The sequence below is a fragment of the Sardina pilchardus genome, chromosome 12, assembly GCF_963854185.1.
Source record: "Sardina pilchardus chromosome 12, fSarPil1.1, whole genome shotgun sequence".
NCBI classification, from domain to species: Eukaryota; Metazoa; Chordata; class Actinopteri; order Clupeiformes; family Clupeidae; genus Sardina; species Sardina pilchardus.
The window spans coordinates 5,537,069-5,558,261 of NC_085005.1; the positions used below are offsets into that span (position 1 = coordinate 5,537,069).

Here is a 21,193-nt window from a genome sequence, read left to right on the forward strand (position 1 = left end):
TTAATTTAGAATGGCAAACAGCAGCCAACACCCTGATTAAAGACCTCAATAAAATGTAACAAGCCCCCTTTGAGTGAATGTTTTGCATAAACTAATTAAAAGATGGCGAACAATTTGGGCTTTTTAAAAGACAGGATCCAAGCACTGTTTTACTGCTGTTGATGAGAATAATGACAGACAAAGTTCAGACAAGTAGGCCTATTATACATTTTTACTAAAAGCTTACTTGGACCATTTGTAAACATCATGATCCAAGAGATGATGTGGTATTCCTAAATATCCTTTTAAATCAACTAAGCGTCTGTCTATCTATCCTATGTGTATGCATGCATATCTATCCATCTATCTATCACAGTGTGTTGCATGGCCTTCATTCCCATCATATTTGTTTCGTGGAGATGCAAAGTATCATCCATTCGGGCTATCTCTCCACACTTGAAAGCTGACTGCTGTAACTGCCAGACTCGTCTCACTTGTGAAAGTTCTTGTCAGTCTCCTCCAGGTGCAACAGGATCTCCTCGGCACACTCCACAGATGGAGCTCCAGAGATGCGGTCTTTGGTGCTTTTCAGTAGCTGCCTTAGGAGAGATTGCAGCTCCGCCTCGTCGTCCGCCGAGAACTGAGACATGCCTGGCTGATGCATAAGGAGTCAGAGGACAATTTGAAAATATTTTGACATTAGCTTAGTAGAGGCAGAGACAGACAGAGGCGGGTGTAGACTGACCCCATAGTCTCATTCGTGTATCTTAACTGTCGAATCATATGATCCAAACACCAGCGTTTAACCAAGTTTCTCAGGAAATCTATAAAGTTCACTGTTCTTTCGCTACGTTAAAGAGGACCACCACAGACCTCTACACAGAGGCAGGTTCCCTGTCAGTCCTGTTTGTGCTGCTACAAACGAAAGGAGGTCAGCTTTATGACATGCGCAACCTACCAAATTGATGTATTTTCCATGCAGTGACTCAAACCAGCAAACAACCGCATCCGATAATTGCAATTACTACAATTTATTTGTAACTAGCAGCCAACGTTAACGTTAAGTTGCGTTATTTAGACTGCTGTTGTAAAGTGCAGGAGCTAGCACGGGAGCTACCCTAGCATGCTTACGCTCTCCCTGTTTAAGCCTACCATAACAGTAACGATTAAGGCAGTCAATGCGTTTCAAGCGATAAGAGCCTATTCTGAAGCTGTGCAGAAACAACATTAATGTCGACGAGTGATGGTTACTTTATTGAAGAAGGCAATCATCAGCCATGTCGGTACCACTGGCTTCCTTGTATCGACTGCAGTATCTATGGAAACAGCGTGGCGCATGGAATTCTGGGAAATCTCTTACTGTCCAAGTTTGCATCAAAGTAACCATTCAGAAGGAAGAAATGTATCAAAATGAAGCAATACAGCACACTGTACACAGTATACAGTAATTCGAGTGGGATAATAGTAAATACAGCAGCTGCATTGTGTTTTATTAGTGTCTGCGACTTTAAGTGTGTTACCCTGAAAGGTCACGTGGTTTTGTTTGTCAAAATCTCTTCCGGTATTGAACGTACAAGCTCTTGTGTGAAGCCTACAGCAGCAGTTTGTCTCCTTCTAGTTTTTGCGTTACAACAACAGCTTTAATTCAGTGTTCAAATACGTATATGTACGTATAGGTTGATGAGTCAAACAGTATAGTTTGTAGTGTAGTACACACTGTAGTTGAAGAATTCCTAACTTGCCAGTCTAAACCTAAACTCGTGACCGCTATGGCTGCGGTGGACAGCTTTCACCTTTTGTACAGAGAAATTGCGCGGTCCTGCAATTGTTATGTAGAGACTCTAGCTCTGGTCGGTGCATTGTACACAGCCAGTAAAGCGGTCATTGTAACTCGGGACTGTTATAGACTGCTTAGACTTCATTTTATACCTCGACTAGTCAATAACAGAGACCTTGTGCGGTCATTTGGAGAATGGGCTGTCATTTATGGTGAGTAGGATATTGGTTGTTTTGTGCTGTTAATCTGTTAAATTCTCCTTGTTTTAACATCAGACTGATTTGATGAAACATGTTTTGGCACTGTGTGAATTGCATAGGCCCATCTCTCTGTCTAAGTGTCCAAAGCTCTTCTTGCTTCGTTTTTGACATAGGATCATCCGAGACACTGGCAGTAGCATATGCCGAGGAACTGGCCAAGTATGGCATCAACATTATTCTGATGAGCTCTGACATCAGAAATCTGACCAACACAGCCAAGGGCCTCTCTGAAGTCTATGGTGTGGAGGCCATCTTGGTCGAGGCAGATTTCTGCCGCGGCCAGTCTGTCTGCAAACACATCCAAGACGCTATTAGGGACAAGGACGTGGGCTTTGTGGTGAACACTCTGGACACCTCTCTGAACCTCCGTCAGAGCTTCACGGACCTGTCAGAGGGAAGGCTATGGGACGCACTGAACAGGAGCATCACTGGAGCCAGCCTGGTGACACGCCTGGCCCTACCTGGGATGGTGGAGAGGAGACGGGGGGCAGTGGTGAACATCTCCTCGGGGGCCTGTAGCCGACCCCTCCCCAACAAGGCAGCTCTCTCGGCATCCACGGTCAGTTTCGCAAGAAGATTAGAGTCTCTGATTACAGGCATTGTTCTAATCTTAAACCTGAGGTGCGCTTCCATTATGGGATTAAACACAGGTGTCTGCGTGAAGGCGTCAGACTTTGTTTGTCTCTGTGTCTTAAAACTGGACCAAGGTCAGTGTCTAGACCGCCTCAGTTCAGTCCTGGTTCGTCATGGAAACGATCTATTGCAAACCTTAATGTAACAAACAGCCCAAACACCAGTGTTCGCATTGCAAAACCGCAGACGTATTTAAATGAAATACTTGTTCATGTTGGTTTGTATTATATTGAGTTTTTCATGCATTGGTGTTTGACAAAGAGCATCCACATTCCACACAGATTTCATGGTCAGATCACGGATAACAACTATTTGCCTTCCATTTACCTCATACACATTTGAGTGGCACACCTCACAGTCATTAACACAAATGTATTCATGGCACAGAAGAATATCTACAGAGTCTGAATTCCCAGAGAAGCAAGAGCAATATCCATGTAAACGTCCTAAAGGCAGTCAAACTTTAAATTAGCTTGAAGAGTTTGAACACAGAAGTGCTTGACTGCTACCGAGGTAACCTCTGAGAAGTGGTTGCGACCAATTTCCCTGAGTGTGGAACTTTATAAGGCTTGTAGTTCTGAAGGGACAGGCAAGGTCAGCCAAGCACTCAGCCTTGTTTGCTGTTGAAGTTTAGACACAAATCCCTTCGGATTTCCTGTGTGAATTAAAACGCTTCTGAGCACATAGTCTCCTGTCCTAACCACCCTGTGCTTCCCCTCTCATCAGGCTTACCTGGACCACTTCAGCCGTGCACTACACTACGAGTTTGGCCACCGCGGCATCTTTGTGCAGAGCTTGTTCCCTTGTCGCGTGGCCTTGCGGGCACCCGAGGAGGGCGGTCGGGAGATCACAAGCAGCTGGCTGGTCCCTCCAGCTCACGTCTACGCCCGCCATGCGGTGTCCACTCTAGGTGTCTCTCACCGGACCACTGGCTACTGGCCACACTCCTTACAGGTACAGTCCATTGAGGCATATTGGTATATTGGTACCCCCCCCCCCCCCCCCCATTTATAGCTTTATAGTTATGGATCAAGTTAACAATTGATAGATGTATTACTACTAAGTACTACTAAGTAAATAAAGGAATCATTTCAGCCCTAGGCACAATAGCCGTGCAGTAAGTAGATGACTTGGGCATGTGATAAAACCCTTGTCTTTATGCATATGTGAAAGGATCATCCATAACCATTTCGGTCTCCCCTTCTTTTACCCCTTCCCCCCCATACACGCTTTCTCTCTCCCCTCCCATATACCTTCCTGCAGCTTGGACTGGTCCATTGGGCTCCTGAGTGGATGTGGACATTAGGGTCCCGTATGCTGGCCACCACTGCCTGAGACGGACATCTCCACCCTGGCTTGGATGGCTCCATAATGTTACTCCACTGAACCATTAGGTAGAGCCCACCATCTCCAGTTTTATAACTAGAGTCTGGTATCTCCATAAATGTTCAGATAAATGGTTCATTCATTACGCACCCTTTCCATTCTGTAGAGGTTGTTATGAGGTATTATGTGTTTTTAAAACCCTCTATGATTTAAGACTCTTAAAGGTGTACTATCGTACAGTGTTTATTTGCAGTGGTACAATTATTTTCTTTCATGCAAAAAACATTCCAAGTCCTTGGATATTACATAATTTATTTTCCTATAGGTGTGATTTGTGGGAATTGATATGAGAAAGAGTGTTTTACTCTTTAGAAGACAAAATCATTTCAAAGAACGATCAGGTAGATTATCTTTGGATTGACTGTGGTTTCTTTGAGAAACTGTACTATTTAGGTTGGTTTGACTTGAACTTCATCTACATAGATTCAGTTGTGTTATAAACAACTATTTAACGTTCATATGGGCACTTCATATGAACAGAAACGGTAGTGGCATAAAAAATAAATAAATACATATTTAAATGAATAAATACATCTATATTTAAAGTGGTGTGGTGTCAGTGATCTCTAATTTAACACAATCAGAGTGTGATTTGTGTATAGTTAAAGGCAGTAGATCTATAGCAGTCTGGCTGGAGGATATCAATTCCTTCTGTGCTTCTGTCATGAGAATTTGGACAACTTGAATAAAAAAGATTGATGCTTTACATGTGTTGTTGATGTTTTTAACATTTGAATTGTGTGTAGTTCGAATTGTATTTATAACTAGAAAAGTCCGCCAAGCACCTCCTGGATCCAGACGGTGATTCCAGATCACTCCCAAAATGTAATCGTTTCTTCCTTGAGGCAATTCAGACCTTTCCTGAATTTCATCGAAATCCATCCATAACATTTTGAGTTATCTAGCTAACAAACAAACAAACAAACAAACAGACAGAGAAACAAACCCCGATGAACACATAACCTCCTTGGCGGAGGTAGTAATATTTAGTGATGATGAAATGTGAATTGTTTTATAGATATATACAATGTACCAATTATAACTTCAAGAAAATTCTTGAAATATCTCGAAATAATGACTTAGTATCTCGAAATAACAAGATAATATCTTTTTTTTTAATTCTTATTTGTTTTTACATATGTGTATTATCTCAAAATAATGAGATATTATCTTGAAATAACGAGATATGACAAGATAACAAGATAACATCTCAAAAAAAAAATCTTCACTTGCGGTTCAGGGCTTCCGTAGAAATATGTCATATTGCATATAAAGTCATGCTTCAGCTATAAAGAAATACAACAAAAGTCTATGCATGTGTTTGGAGCGTCCTCTGTAATACTCCAGTAAGCAACTAAATAGTCGTTATTCACGAATGTAGTGCACTGTACGGAATGATCATCTGTTATTTTATCAAACAGCTTGTGTTCAGAACAAACATGGCTCAAGCCGGATTTGGGAGTTGTAGTTTTATTTTATTTTGACTGGCGCCTCAGCTAGAAGAGTTACCCTATCCACTTCATCCTTGAGGTCTTCTGCCACTCTGCAAGACAGCCTGTGCCAAGACCTGGCATTCACATTTCTCTCTAGGTAAGCATAACAAATATTTCTAAAAAGTCTGTATGTACATGTATATGTTCATAATGATGATTGATGTAATATGTTCATTGATGAATGACGTAATATGTATTTATCTTTGTAGTGCATTATTTACAGGATTGATTGCAGAATTGGTAGCACAAAGGCAGACTAACTTTAGACTCTAAAATATAAATATCATATATTGTATATTGTATGTTGCACTATTCAAATGTTCATTAGGATTTTCAAGCAAGGCATTGAATTTGCAGTCAAGAAATATAGTGGCTATGAATAGAGTCATTCATTAAAAGTCAGTGTCCAAAGCATGAAACCAAACTGGAGGAAGTGAGAGTTCAGTGTTCTTTTTAAAGATAGCATCACTTTCTTTATGAATTAAAGTTTCCATATACAGTATGTCTTCACTCTACAACATTATCTTCTACGCTGTCAAATATATTGGATACTTTATTAAGAATGACATAAGAACTGTATGTTTGCCTTTTAAATGTACTTATAAATGTGGCTGTACAACACTTCAAAGCCCTGTTTCGTTGCCCAGTTTCTGGGAAGTTTGAGATTACAATTAGAAAATGTTTGGGTTTCACCAAGACTAAAGCCTTGATTTACACCAGATTTGAACTAGCTGTCCTTAAACAAGATAGCCATGAATCCCTCTTTTATCAATCAGCAGAAATGTTAGAGTGAGAGACTTGATTCTATCACCCTTGCGGTGCTGAACCCTTTAAAAGAAATAAACACATGGAGGGCAGAAAATGAGATTGCAGGTCAGTGTGTTCCCAGTTGCCGTCCCTTATCTGTTGAAATGACAACATTTTCTTTCTCCTCTTTCTACATCTCTCTGCATGTCTTCCTCTCCCTTTCCTGTTTCTCCCCCTTGTCTCAACCCCCCCTCAGGTGTCCCCACAATCAAAACAGCTAAACTGGATATGGGGGAATGGGACTTCCTTGGCCGGCTGCTTGACAAGGTGCAAGCCCACTCCACGGTCATCGGGAAGATCTGGCTGACTGTCCTGTTTGTCTTCCGCATCCTGGTGCTGGGGGCGGGCGCGGAGAAGGTCTGGGGAGACGAGCAGTCCGACTTTGTCTGCAACACCAACCAGCCGGGCTGCGAGAACGTCTGCTACGATGACGCCTTCCCCATCTCGCACGTGCGCTTCTGGGTGCTGCAGATCATCTCGGTCTCCACGCCGACGCTGGTCTACCTCGGGCACGTGCTGCACGTGGTTCACGTGGAGAAGAGGGCTCGCGCCCGAATGAGCAAGCAGGTCCCGGATCAGCAGGTCAACTTGTTCCTCCTGAAGGGCTATAAGGTGCCCAAGTACAGCAAGGACAACGGCAAGGTTAGCATTCGCGGACGCCTCCTGCGAAGCTACATTATCAGCCTCTTCGTGAAGATCCTCCTGGAGGTGGGCTTCATCCTGGGCCAGTACTACCTGTACGGCATCACGCTGCACGCCCGCTACATCTGCAGCAAGTTCCCCTGCCCGCACGAGGTGGACTGCTTCCTGTCCCGGCCCACCGAGAAGTCCGTGTTCATCTGGTTCATGCTGGTGGTGGCGTGCATCTCGCTGCTCCTCAACGTGGTCGAGATGGGCTACCTGACCGTCAAGAAGGTCAAGGAGTGCCTGAACCGGCGGCAGGACTACACGGTCACTCCCGTCACGCCCTTACTGGAGCGGCGGGACCTCAAGGCCAAGGAGCAAGGGGCGATCGAGAACTGGCTGAACAGGGATGTGGAGCTGCTGCAGAAGAAGGAGCAGGCCACCAAGAGCGTGACGTCTGAGGACAACAGCGCCAACATGGAGGAGGTGCAGATCTGATCCCGAGTGCCAGAACAGTCTGCGCAAACATGCAGTACTCCCATGTGCATGCCGGCCAGTGTAAACATTACCTGAGAGGGGGTCGCGTGTCTGGATTGTCCAGATGCCGTGTCTCAGTAGCCCAAAGCGTATTGTAAACATGGGCTGTTTTTTGTTCTAACTGTATGGATTCCATACTTGACTGCTTGTTTTGTTTACTTTTTTTCACTCATCATTCATAAGGTATATGTTTGAGTGTAATTGTATGTAATGTCATATTTTCAAATAAAATGCATGCATTTAGATTATGATCCTGAGTGTGTGTTCACTTAATAGTGGAATAGTGGAATAGTGACAAGCACATTTTTTTGTAAGTTTGTAAAGTAGTTAGAGGGAAATGAGTGAGCTTCTGGTCAGCACACTTAATCATTGAGCCATGGACCAAAATGAGTGACTGACAACTTAGTTACTTAACAGATGCTTGTGGTCCAAGACTCATAAATTACATACATTTTTCTGTTATCCTGCTGAGATAGAGAATCACGGTAAAGATAAATGTTGGCATGCTTCATGCAAGAAAAGAAATATCCTACGTAACTCTGTCAATTATTAATGATCCACTGGGAGTAAGTCTGTTCAAAATCCAGCCTCTGTTTTGCTGATCAGACGTGACAGTTAGCCATATTCCGGCCATATTCCGGGGCCAAAACTCAAGGTTCAACCCCAGCAGGTGATTAGTCGGGTTGAAGCTGTGCCGGAGGAAAGAGTTGGTTTCTGCTCAAGGTAAGATACAAACAAATATGAGCTGACTTAATCACTGCCAGTTAAGGCTTGTTGATTTCTACAATTAGGGGTAATCATATTATTACTGTACTTTCCAAAGACCATAGAAAAAAATCTCTTCTTTTTTGAAACAGGTCCATAAAACTTTTAAGTTGAGAGATCATTGTGGTTTTGTTGCACCATTATTGTGACCATGACACACTGTGTGTCTCTTTTTGTAATTGTACTGAAACCACATGGGTTCCTATTAGCAACAAATGTTTTTGAAAATGTTGTCGATCTTCAATTTAAACACGTAAATGGGATTTGAGTTTTGCTTTTTTTTAGCTCAATTTTTCTATAAGAATGGATAGCTGTAATTCTTCAGATGGTCGTTTGCAGTAGGATATCTCATCACCTGTCATTAATGCTTGAATGTTAAGACACAAAAGGTATAGGTAACACTGACAGAAGTCTAATGTCTTCCTATTTGGTTTGATTTTAATAGGATAATCTGAACATCGCAGAAAATGGGTGATTTAGGATTTCTTTCGAAGCTGCTGGAAGAAGTAAATAACCACTCCACGGTCGTTGGAAAAGTATGGATGAGTGTTCTATTTTTGTTCCGAATCATGGTGCTGACTGCCGCGGCAGAAAAAGTGTGGGACGATGAACATGAGAAATTAGTATGCAACACGGAACAACCTGGTTGCGAGCAGGTGTGCTATGACTGGCAGTTCCCCATCTCCCACATTCGGTTCTGGGTGCTGCAGATCCTCTTCGTCTCCACGCCGACCCTGATGTACCTCGGGCACGCCATCCACATCATCACCAAGGAGAACAAGCTACGTGAGCGGCTCCTGAGGCACGAGAATGTGAAGTCGCCGAAGTACACTGACGACAAAGGTAATGTTGTGAGGATCAAGGGTCAGCTCCTGGGCAGCTACATGACACAGCTCTTCTTCAAGATCCTCCTGGAGATCGGCTTCATCGTGGGCCAGTACTACCTCTATGGCTTCGTCATGGTGCCCTTGTTCTCCTGCTCCCAGTCGCCCTGCCCCTTCACTGTGGCCTGCTACATGTCTCGGCCCACGGAGAAGACCATCTTCATCATCTTCATGCTGGCCATGGCCTGCGTGTCCCTGCTGCTCAGCGTGGTCGAGCTCTTCTACCTCCTCTGCTCCAGGGTGCGGTGCGGCCGCGGTGGACGTGGACGTGGACACCGCCATGGTATCGGCGCCACCGCGCCCCCACACTCTAGCCCACCCAGCTGGTCACCGCCTGAGGAGGACACCATGGCCCAGAACCAGCTCAACACCTTCCACACTGACCGCCAGAGTCTGGGTGGCAGCTTGGACGGTGCCAAGGATGAGAAGAGGCTGCTGGCAGGGCACTGAAGCTGATTTGACATTTTGAATTTTGTGGACATTTTTTACCGGTTCACGTTTCATGATATTGATAGTATCAGTATGATGAATCGTGAGTGTGAGGGTATGATTGTTGATCTTGTCTTAACGAAATATTGTATTGTTGATTATGTTCTCTCTTTTGTAGCCTAAATCAATTTTTAAGTTATTAAACTGTCGTGTAAGGTGACATTTTTGCACAGTATTTATATATAAGTCAAAGTTAAATGTAGAACATTTATATTTAGATAAACATTGTTTTGGAACAGATACTGTATCATGCAAATGATTGTTATATGTACATGTGTCTGAAGTTTGTCTTGTGGATCTTTGACTTTTCAATAAAAAAAAAACAGAATTTCAAATCCCAGTTCTGGTGTGAAGCATTTTGAGATGAACCTGGACACCAATCCACCTAAATATTCTGGAATAAATCAGTTCCATATGAATCTGTATATATACAGAACACGGACCATACAGCTGGTTTGGCCAAGGTCAACATATTTCGATAGACCTCTGAAGTCCGCCTACAAAAAAGCCACCATATATGATTTCTGATTTGATCATATTGTATTATTGTATTATGGAAAACTTTAAAATAAAGTGTTAAAAAAAAAAAAAAAAAGCCACCATCTTTGCCCAAATAAGGAGATCCTGTATCTTGAGATTTTTTCTATGGGAGAATAACATGGGGATTTTCAATTATTGCACCTGTTGGAAATTGCAGACGTGCAGACGTTTTTCACTACACAGTTTTGTCCACTGCCGTCTAGTGGATAGGCCTACTGTGATCTTCGGTAGGTGAAGACGGCACACTTTGATCTTTGCTACTTACCATGCAACTTTCCATAGGCAGTTAGCTTCAATTAACTCCCAGATCTCCTTACTGTATATGGGCAAAGATGGCAGCTTTGGATCCTTTTTGTAGGCGAGGTTTATTGGCTAAAATAACTGATAAAATTATGTCATACAGACAGCAAAGAAGTATGCTTGTTACATGGACTAAAATACAAAGCTTTGCATGAAAAACCTGAAACATTGCAGAAGCATTATGGTTAGCATTATCTAACTACCAAACTAGCCAACCTTACAAACATTACATAACAGATACCACAGTAAATGCCCTGGGGTAATTAGGTAGCACACATAGTCTTAATAAAAAGGGACTCGTCTTTATTTCACCTCTCTTATCTTGGCCTTGTCGAGATTAAAGATGCCAATGTTTCGGCCGTGTGGCCTTCATCAGAGCATCACCACCAGTTGCTAATTGGCACTGACTGAAGCTTTCTGAGATGTTAACTAGGCTGTAGTGTCTGTTGAGCTACGACAGCTTTTACATTATTTTTGCTGGGTGTTCCTACACAAACCACAGAACTATGTGCATAGGCTGGACAGTTAGTAGTTTGTTTACTCACATGACTATACATTCACATAACCTGACACCCAGGGTATTGTATCAAGAATAAGTTTGAAGATAATACTCAAATTAGTAAGCATACCTCAAAAAATTGCATATTCTTGCACTTAAACATTTAGGAATATAATGCTAATAAAAAGATCATACATCACTACAATAGTACACATCCACTGTTAAAGATTAAGGTTGACTGGAATGGAAACAATGTTGAGTAAGGTTGACTAATTGAAAACAATGTTGAGTTATGCTCTAAAGGCTAGACTTGAACATATTCACCAAAGTCACTATAGGGTCTTATTTGTTAGACTGATGGAGAATCAAAAGCTCTGATTTGGACAAAATTCTTACTTATCTCAGCACTGTTAATCATTGAGTGGTATATGTACCCAAACTCTTGACACAGACTTTTTTCTGATATATCATTTGTAGATGTGTCAACGTGACAGACCGCCCGTACAAAAAATTGTGCAATCTCAGGAAAAGTTCAAGGTAGACACCAGGTACAGGCATTTGATCATTCGGACTCTGCAGTGTGTGTGATTTAACTTGTAGCAAGCAGAGCATAAGGTAAGGCAATACATCTTCCCTCATGTATGTACACATATATATTTTTTTTCTTTTTAAAATGTGGTGTCTTTGCTCCATAGCACTTATGCCTAGGTAGCACTTAGGTTATTTAAAAAAGGTATGGCATGATACCAGCTGAGTTGTTGACTATATTATTTTCATTATGTGATTAATGCATTCTTTGGATGTTTTTGCGATTTAGATACATAAATGATACATGTTACTGTCCGTGCAGGTGTCACAGAAATACATACTAATGAACATACAAGCAAATTATGCTTTATTTGCCATTTTCTTATGTTTTTATTAATTATTATTATTTCTCATTTCTTCATTTCCACGGTCAAATTGAATGATGCGTGTACTTCTTTGTTTTTTCCATATGTGTGAGGAGTCTGGGTACAAATTAAGTAACTTGAACTTGTTTGATAATGATAGCTGTTTAGTAATGGTATTGTATGGTTTGTTTTGAGGGACTGTTATCCGATGCTTCTTTATCAGAAGACTCATTTAAGCATCTGGCATTATCAAATGTTAACTTCTGTCCTATTTCTACCAGATTATTGAGTGTATGGCATATCCTGACATCCAGACTAGATTAGGGTGTGCAGTAGTAGCCTAGCAACCATAATAGAATAGTAAAAGGATTTTTTCCCCCCTCTACACATTAACTCTTGTTTTGCTGACCATTGGTGACCTAGCCAAAGTATTCTGTGCAAACCAAGCCACGTTGGCCGGCCAAAAGATCTACACATCCCTCCACAATATGCTATGAGAGTGGAAGGTAGTGGAGCATTTGCTGTGTTGTAACTAAATATTCTGTTATGTTTTGCTCCTTACATGTTCACTCCAACACTAAAGATACCCAATAATTCCCATATAATAACAATTTTATCACACGTTTAAATCCTTTTACATCGTAACATGCTTATTCACTGGGAGCAACAAGGGAGTAGACACTCATTACATTAACAACAGTGGCAGGTTCAAACACACCTGCCTGGTACCCGAACAGCCTTCCGTGTATATAGCCTATTGCATCATGGTTCCTGGAATGCTTGGCAGAATATTCAGTTGTGGTCATTGATTTACATACACATGCTAAAGTTGACTAAAAAGAGGTATAAAAATCATGTTTTGGACATTGATCTTAATGCCTTAATTAAAAAAATAAGGAAAGAACTGAGATCAAACTGAGAAGTCAGCAGAACCATGTTGTAAAACCTTGGCCTCCTCCACATATGATAGTATAACATTTATATGTAAGATATTGCCTGTAATTCCTTCTCAACTTTCTTTGACAATTATTATCTTATGTGTCTATTTTACAGACAAAATGGGAGAGTGGGGATTCCTGTCGTCATTGCTGGAAAAGGTCCAGAACCACTCCACGGTCATCGGGAAGGTGTGGATGACTGTTCTCTTCATTTTCCGGATCATGGTGCTGGGGGCGGGAATTGATAAAGTATGGAGTGACGAGCAGTCCAAGATGGTCTGTAACACCAAACAGCCGGGTTGCACAAACGTTTGCTACGACAAGGCCTTCCCCATCTCCCACGTTCGCCTGTGGGTGATGCAAATCATCTTCGTCTCCACGCCGACCCTGATATACCTGGGCCACGTCATCCACGTCACGCAGAAGGAGACAAAGCTCAGGGAGAAACTGCAGAACAATGCAGAGAGGCAAGGGCTGAAGATGCCCAAGTACACGGACGGCAAGGGCAAGGTCTACATCAAGGGCAGCCTCCTGGGCAGCTACATGACCAGCCTGGTGTTCAAGATGATCCTGGAGGTTGCGTTCATCGTGGGCCAGCACTACCTCTACGGCTTTGTGTTCGAGCCCAAGATAGTGTGTGAGGCCGACCCGTGCCCCTTCAAGGTGGAGTGCTTCATGTCGCGGCCCACAGAGAAGACCATCTTCATCATCTTCATGCTGGTGGTATCCTGTGTTTCCCTGCTGCTGACCGTGGTGGAGATCTTCTACCTGATGTGCAGGAAAAACAATAAAGGCCCCAGCTACAGTGGAGGACACCAGATGATGACCATATCGGATTACAGTGCAGGGAAAATTTGAGTGGTCAAACAAAAAAACACAGACAGACTAGTTACACTAGTCACATATAGAGAGGACAGTGATGTATGCTTATTTATTCAGGGCGTGATGGAGCAGCAGCCAAGTCACCGACGGACAATCGTTTGATCCGGGTTCGATCCCCGCCGTTGTGAATTCATGTCACTTTGGATAAAAGCTTCTGATAAATATCAGTCAAATTTCACTTTAAAGGAAAAATCAGGCGAATTTTCACGCAGATCTCTGTTTCAAAGTACGGTTGGGGAAAAATGTAAACAATCAATTTCACAATCGAGTTGCTACAGCCAACAGTTAATACAGTCAGGCAGCTACAGCGCTATGCTGTAGCTGGCTGCATTAACTGCTGCTAACTTTATTCACCAAACCAGGTATCTATAAGATGATTGTGTAGGAGTAAGCAATGGATGGAATGAACAAATCATAGTTAGATGTGTATATTTTAGAATGAAGAACATTGGTCTATTTATATGCTGTTTTTTTTTTTTTTTACGTGTATCAGTGGAGATGGTCTGTTTTCCTTGCCATAAAAATGTATGGACATACAGTATTGCAAGTGCTGAAATGATGGACTTGTTAATTTGATGTTGAAATGAGATGCATTACTTTACATGAGATTATACACTGTTTAAGATGAGATTGTATGTGAAGGACAAAAGGAACAGACTTACAGTAGTTCCTTCTGAAGGAATAAGAAAAATTACACCATGTTAACACCGATTTCCTGTCACTCTGTCCCAGTATGTTGTCATTGATATGCAACTTGTTTCATGAACACAATTAAATGTATGCAAAATGTAACATTTGCAGCAATTCAAATGTTTAACAATGCTGACAGAACATTGCGATGAAAATACATATAGTTTTTGTTTTTATATTTATTGTTGTTTGTCATTTCACATTTGTTAATTAAAAGGATCTGTAAAAAAAGGTATAGGCTACATCTTTCTTCTTTTGTGCCTATTCACTATAAGGTTTTAGTCAGCAGAACAGATTGCTAACAGCCAACAGATTCGGTACTGATAAACCTTGCTGTCTTGCTGACTACTGCATTTTGTAAATATATTGTATGTTGTACATCTTTGCTGGTAAAGATTTTAAATTTTGCATAGTGCAGACAGAGTTGATTAGTTCTGGAACAAAAAAAGAGCCCTCAACACACGCAGTGATTTCATTGGGATGCAAGTTGCATCATGCAACAATCAAGTGTACGGGTCTGCAGGGCTCCTCCTTGTGGCTTGCTTGTGTCCTGTTCATTGTGTCTCCCTACAGGTGAGCCAAGCCCAGGTGTGACGCGGATTGGCGCACGTGTGAGGGGTGATTGATTACTTTCTGGATGGCCTTTAAGATCTCAGTAGACCCTGGATGAGGAGGCCACCGCTTCTCCTCCTCTCCCACACCTTTTTGGCGTTTACTTTCTTTATGTACGACATCTCTCACACTGCATACACTTTCTTTTCCCAATCCAAGACTTATACTGACTTTACTTAACCTACGTTGTAAATACTTTATCTTAAATAAATACATGTATTCTTTTGGCAAATTCCACGTGGTCTTCCCTCTCTGGTTACATAGCCTAGTAGGCAGGTTGTAACACAAGAAACATTGCAGTCATGGTCAGAATGTCTCACGCAACAACCACGTCACCACCAGCCAAATAGACTAGGGATCATCACTGTGTGGTTCCACATGAGCAAACTTCAGTAATACAGTAACAATCTGAAACACTTTGTTGACAGTAATGAGTAATGGGGCAAGCAAATAAAGGTGAATTATATATGTATAATAACTATATCTTTGCCCTATGTCGTTGTCATACAATTTCATTTTAACAGTTTCATAAATGAAGAGTTTGGTTCTAAAACGCTACATCTCCATTTTTTACATTAACATTAAGAAATAATTTTGTATTTTTCAAATATTTAAGGTAATGTCAATACAATTGCAGTTTTGCTGTTTTGATTGAGTAAAGAACAATAACCCAAATAATAATAACCCAGTTGCACTGTATGACAATTATTCATGCAAATTTGTTGAAATGGAGGATATACTATAGCATTTAGGAACCAAACTCTTCAAAGATTTCACCCAGAAGTATGAATGAACTCACTGATTGTTACAAGGCCATTGTAGCTCCTGGAAACACATTAGCATAAGCTAACGTTCACTATACAGAGAAGTATAGGTTTGGACCTGATCAGAAGAGTATGGCGAGTTTTCTAAGAAACCATGTCTGCCATGTATTGCCAAAGTGAGTGCTACTGATAGCATTCTACTATGGGCTCACAATGTAATAACTGACCCAGAGATTATTTTGTGTATAGTATATTGATTGATTGATTGATTGATCTTTATTGTCTCTGTGCAAAGAAATTTGTCTTGGGCTTACAGGGCATTGGCAGCACATACAGTATAAACATCCAACACATAACAAAGTATCTCCCAAGTATCTCCCACTTTTTCCCGCCCTCTTAACATGAGTGCAGTTGAGTTTTGCCTTTTACAGTTTCCCAAACCATGTTGTAATGCCATGATGGATGACAGACTCAATAGTTGCCCTATAAAACAAGAGCATGACGCCTTCATCGACGCCATGCACCCTAAGTCACTCAACATGTGTGGCCCACTGTAACTGACAATCAAAGTATATGCCCAAGTATTTAAAATGTGATACTTGTTGAACAATCTCTCCCTTAATAAACACAGGACTATGATCCCCCTCACCCCCTTGAGTCAAAATAATATCTTTCGTCTTGTCCACATTTAAAATGAGGTTGTGGTCCTTGCACCACAGCACTATGTCCTGCACCTCTGTGCGGTACTCTCCAGTGTCAGGCTGAGCCAAAAACGGGCAAAATGGGCAAAAACTCTTTCTTTTTGAAACCATACAATCAAAACAAATGTCTTTTGTCCACAGGATACACTGATGGGTTTGCTTTGTGTCCACCAAACACTGAAGAGAGCACATCCTTTCATGGACAGAAAACATATTATTTTATTGAAATGTAATTCTGTCCATAACACATAATAGTATATGCATAAATATTTTGCTCTGTACAAAATTAATTATGTCACTGGCTTTATTACTGAAGCAACACCTCGTACAAAAGTCCTTTGCTACTACTAATACATTTTGTGAGTCAGTTTAAAGAATGACTTTCATCACAAAATAGCATTCTGCCAAGTAAACAAGGCATGTCACACTATATCTTGTGATCCTCTTGCCTCACATGCCTGCCATCTTAAAAGTGTATAAAGGACACGTTTTTCCTGTCACTGTCACATTGTGAGTCCTGTAAGGTCAAAGGCACATCTATTGTTACTGGAATTATATATACAGACAACATTACATTAATTATGACCGCCGCTAGCGTAGCTAGCGAAGCGGTCATATAGTTGTTGTCAAAGTTTTTTTTTTTTTAATTCTTTTTTCCCGTCATTTTTCGTCAACGATTCCCGGGACACCGTAACACCGGAGCGCATGAAACTTGGTGGGCATGTAGCCCCAGTAGAGTTCTATGGAAAATTTTCGTTTCGTCCCCGGGGGTCACTCCACCCCCGCGCTGCCCCCGCCCGAAGCCCAAAAATGACAGTTTTTCCTACATAACTACCTGAACCGTGGCACCGAGGATGACAACATGTTTATGGTATGTTGTTCTCTAGAGCTTGCATCAACTTAGCTTATAACCAGTCATTTGTGATTTGCCCCCCCATCGTAAAAATTGAAAATGCAATGTAATATTGCTTTAATTGCCCCTATCTTCAGATGAGATGTTATGAACTGCACCAAATTTCATGTGTATGATTAACCTGACACCCTCTGGGAGTATGCCAAGTTTTGTGGAATTTCATCCATGGGGGGCTATAAAATAAATGGATTTATGTGTACATTCAGGACTGTATACCCATCGGCCAGTAGATGGTGGTATTATCTGGAGTCTAAATCCCCCCCTGGGGATTTCAAAAACTGTTCCAAACATCTCAATCTCTGCTAGTTTTTGTCCTAGAAACATATAAGTGACACCATTAGAAACCTTTAATCAACTAGTTTCCAAATATGTTTTAAAAGAGAATGGTTGCTCTGGGTGCAACAAACATGCAGGAACACACACACACACACACACACACACACACACACACACACACACACACACATATAAATACACACACACACACGCATACCTACACACGCACCACTACATACACACATGTACATAAAACATTATACAAACACATGCACAAACACGGCCACACGCATGCACACATACACCCTTACACACACACACACACACACCTACACACACACACACACACACAAGCACACACACATCTTTGAGTACATTTTGTGAGACCACCGGAGCTGAGAAGTGAGTGTGTGTGTGATGTACTATAGTGTGTGGGTGCGTTTCTGTGTGCCCATCTGTGTGTTTGCATGTGTGTATATGTGTGTATGTGCATGTTCTGTGTGTGTTCTCTTTCTTTCTCTCTCTCTCTCTCTCTCTCTCTCTCTCTCTCTCTCTCTCTCTGTGTGTCTGTGTTATCTGTGTGTATTCTGTGTGTGTTCTCTCTTTCTCTCTCTCTCTCTCTGGGTGTGCCTGTGTGTGTGTGTTTGTGTGTGTGTGTGTGTGTGTGTGTGTGTGTGTGTGTGTGTGTGTGTGTGTGTGTGTGTGTGTGTGAGTGTGTGTGTGTGTGAGTGTGTGCCTGTGTATGTTTGTTTGTGTGTGTGTGTGTGTGTGTGTGTGTGTGTGCACACGCGCGCATGTGAGTGTGTGTGTGTGTGTGTGTGTGTGTTATCTGATATTGGAGTGACAGTGACGGCAGAGAACACAGTGAACATATACTCAGAGACACATTAAACACACACACAAGCAGACACACACTCACACTAGACAGAGAAGCACTTATACACAAAAGCAAGCGCACACATGCACACACTCATTTACATACATAAAAGTTGCAGTAGGGATGGAGTAGGCGATGGAAACACAAGCGTGATTGATATTTGCGGAGAGAATGTGCAGGACTGAGCGGCGGTCATATTGTGTATCGCTTTGCGGTACATCTAGTTTCAATAGGCACTCTAAAAGGTTAAACTGACACATTGCGTGTTTGCTCAGAGACAACACAGTTTTGAGTCAAGAATTTTAACACAGCAAATGTGTGGCTGAATGAAAGAGTTCAGCTATCTAACAAACAAACAAAGTAAACAAACAAACAAACAAAATTTTGCAAGTGCTCTTGTGTGTTACTTTATTATTATTATCTCTATTAGTCTGGCTGTCACCATACTAAGCTCAATCTTTTAGGATTGAACATTAGTATGGGGAGGCTGCGGTTTGTTTCTACTGCACAAGAGGCGTGATCAATGGGCATCGTTCAAATTACTCTGTACGCTTGGATAGTCCTTCAACCAATCAGACCAACAATCAGGTGGGTCTTTTGGATGAGCTAGTTTCTGATTTGAGCCAAAGGTTCAGGCAGGGAACAGAGGAGATAGATATGCAGGTTTCTAGCCTGACCTGCAGGGCGAAATCAAATTCGCCCGCCGGACGTTCAGGCAGGGTTCACCCAGCCTTTATGATCAGATTTACCCCATCCAGAAGGTCTCAGGTCAGCCCTTTGCCTCTGATGAAAAATGTAGGCAAATTGGCAAAGTTTTGTAAAAGCACTTAGTATTACAATGTAACAACTACAGTATATGTAGATACCCACAATACATAATGCAAGTACAATGCCAATACATGCTAGTACATTTTGTTACACAGGTTATACCACCTAATTAGGTAGGTACACTGTAACAGTGACACATTAAAATAATGTTACCGAAATTTGTTTGCTGCATTTGACCCATCTTAAAGTGTATACACACACTCAGAGCACACATACACATAACACACCTGGAGCAGTGGACAGCCGAATGATCAAATGTCTGTACCTGGTGTCTACCTTGAACTTTTCCTGAGATTGCACATTTTTTGCACGGGCGGTCAGTCACGTTGACACATCTACAAATGATAAATCAGAAAAAAGTCTGTGTCATGAGTTTGGGTACATATACCACTCAATGATTAACAGTGCTGAGATAAGTAAGAATTTTGTCCAAATCAGAGCTTTTGATTCTCCATCAGTCTAACAAATAAGACCCTATAGTGACTTTGGTGAATATGTTTAAAGGTGCACTATGAGATCCTTTTTGACGTCACTTCTGTTAACGTTCCATAAACACCAAAACAAAACAAACGCAAGGGGCGCAGGATTTTAGAATGTTCGTTGTGGAGTCGGAATTTGTTGCAAATCCGACATCAGCGTTCTATGCTTCCCCCTTCTGTCGGACTGACTGTCAGCTGAGTTATAGCAAAGTCTTTTTCAAGCAAGTGTCTCTGGTTATAGCCAGCCTCTGTAACTTGCTAACCTTAAGACCGTTCATTTGGATAACAACGAGATACACTTACTCACGTAACCTTTGGCTGTACACAGTAAAATGGCCAGAGTTAATTATTTGGTGATAAAATGTTAAGAGTTGATTAGTGTTGATAAGTGTACAAGTTAGAGTTGTTTGACCAAACACATACACAGTACAGTGTGATTAAAACGTCCAATCTAGCGTTCTATGTGGGTGTGAACATAAAAACGATTGGGCAGAGTAAACAACACATCCGGTTTTGCATGGGCTTTTTAAGAAGAGGACGCCAAGACAAGGACGCCATTGTTGGAGGCTGGCAGCGCTACTGAAGGTAAAGTGAATTTGTCGAATGTTAACACATAAACCACTAAATACAATTAATGTCCTAATAATATCATGTTTTGTATTTCATGGTAACATATTTAACCTACTTAGACGTATATACGAGTTGTTAACCGTCAAGCTTTCTGGCAAGCTAACTAGCAGCTAGCTGCCAGGGTTTAGGTTGCTAACGTAACGGTCGGTAGACTTGTAGGGCTACCTGATATTGTAATTTATTCAGTATCATCAGATATGTATTTTAATGACGAAAAACGCAATACATATGAATTACAAGTCAGCAACATCTGTAACTTAATTGAATTTGGAAGGACGATTTTTTTTTTTTTTTTTACCACAGGTGAGGTAGGTTAATGGCCGTGCTACATTGCTAGCGAATTTTGATTTGAATTAGCTGCTAGTTGACTAGCACTACCTGAATGCTGATGTAAATGTTCGTCGATATTCTCTGTGTCATAATTTGGAGGTACAATTTGAATTTCACCACAAACGCACTGATTGGCCAGCCATGAAGCTAATATAACTTTGTTGGAAGTGGTGGCCAGAACTATACTAGTAGCTGATCTGGTAGAAGCTATGCGTTAACTTTACGTAGCAGCTAATTGTACTTTTAGCAGCAGGCAGCCTTGTTGCCAGTGCCGCCAAATCTCCCTGGCTTTAACGTTAAGTTCGCAACCTCCTGGCTCTAGCTGTGACGTTAACAACTTTTAAGTTTGGTGATCTCAGTCTTAATCGCATGGATATTGGTATGGTCTTCTGCTGCTAAAATGATGA

The 21,193-nt window shown here is 41.6% G+C and overlaps 5 protein-coding genes across 5 annotated transcripts in view; 4 read left to right on the forward strand and 1 right to left on the reverse strand.

Annotated features, from left to right (window-relative positions):
- Window positions 1–1,256, reverse strand: part of tbc1d32 (TBC1 domain family, member 32) — a 74,201-nt gene extending 72,945 nt beyond the window's left edge. Inside the window, exons 1-2 of the mRNA XM_062551257.1 lie at window positions 1,231–1,256; window positions 474–634 (exon numbers count right to left, since the gene is read on the reverse strand). Of these exons, the coding sequence (XP_062407241.1) occupies window positions 474–634; window positions 1,231–1,251 (182 nt within the window). The 5' untranslated portion in view covers window positions 1,252–1,256. The remainder of the gene's footprint in view (window positions 1–473; window positions 635–1,230) is intronic.
- A 270-nt stretch (window positions 1,257–1,526) lies between these two features.
- hsdl1 (hydroxysteroid dehydrogenase like 1) lies at window positions 1,527–4,739 on the forward strand. Its single transcript, XM_062550661.1, has 4 exons — window positions 1,527–1,968; window positions 2,130–2,575; window positions 3,376–3,603; window positions 3,913–4,739. Exons 1-4 carry the CDS (start codon window positions 1,749–1,751, stop codon window positions 3,982–3,984), a joined length of 966 nt encoding a protein of 321 aa, XP_062406645.1. The 5' UTR covers window positions 1,527–1,748; the 3' UTR covers window positions 3,985–4,739.
- An 862-nt stretch (window positions 4,740–5,601) lies between these two features.
- LOC134097715 (gap junction Cx32.7 protein-like) lies at window positions 5,602–7,545 on the forward strand. Its single transcript, XM_062550657.1, has 2 exons — window positions 5,602–5,625; window positions 6,532–7,545. Exon 2 carries the CDS (start codon window positions 6,564–6,566, stop codon window positions 7,455–7,457), a length of 894 nt encoding a protein of 297 aa, XP_062406641.1. The 5' UTR covers window positions 5,602–5,625; window positions 6,532–6,563; the 3' UTR covers window positions 7,458–7,545.
- A 563-nt stretch (window positions 7,546–8,108) lies between these two features.
- LOC134098119 (gap junction Cx32.2 protein-like) lies at window positions 8,109–10,133 on the forward strand. Its single transcript, XM_062551082.1, has 2 exons — window positions 8,109–8,219; window positions 8,707–10,133. The coding sequence occupies exon 2, from the start codon at window positions 8,729–8,731 to the stop codon at window positions 9,593–9,595; it is 867 nt and encodes a 288-aa protein (XP_062407066.1). The 5' UTR covers window positions 8,109–8,219; window positions 8,707–8,728; the 3' UTR covers window positions 9,596–10,133.
- A 1,309-nt stretch (window positions 10,134–11,442) lies between these two features.
- LOC134097935 (gap junction Cx32.2 protein-like) lies at window positions 11,443–14,611 on the forward strand. Its single transcript, XM_062550888.1, has 2 exons — window positions 11,443–11,588; window positions 12,920–14,611. Exon 2 carries the CDS (start codon window positions 12,925–12,927, stop codon window positions 13,660–13,662), a length of 738 nt encoding a protein of 245 aa, XP_062406872.1. The 5' UTR covers window positions 11,443–11,588; window positions 12,920–12,924; the 3' UTR covers window positions 13,663–14,611.
- The last annotated feature ends 6,582 nt before the right edge of the window (window positions 14,612–21,193 follow it).

Coding starts and splice junctions, on each gene's coding strand:
- LOC134098119 (XM_062551082.1), top strand. CDS start 8,729: ATGGGTGATTTAGGATTTCTTTCGAAGCTGCTGGAAGAAGTAAATAAC.
- hsdl1 (XM_062550661.1), top strand. CDS start 1,749: ATGGCTGCGGTGGACAGCTTTCACCTTTTGTACAGAGAAATTGCGCGG. Junction 1,969..2,129: donor AGAATGGGCTGTCATTTATG/GTGAGTAGGATA, acceptor TTTTTGACATAG/GATCATCCGAGACACTGGCA. Junction 3,604..3,912: donor ACTGGCCACACTCCTTACAG/GTACAGTCCATT, acceptor ACCTTCCTGCAG/CTTGGACTGGTCCATTGGGC.
- LOC134097935 (XM_062550888.1), top strand. CDS start 12,925: ATGGGAGAGTGGGGATTCCTGTCGTCATTGCTGGAAAAGGTCCAGAAC.
- LOC134097715 (XM_062550657.1), top strand. CDS start 6,564: ATGGGGGAATGGGACTTCCTTGGCCGGCTGCTTGACAAGGTGCAAGCC.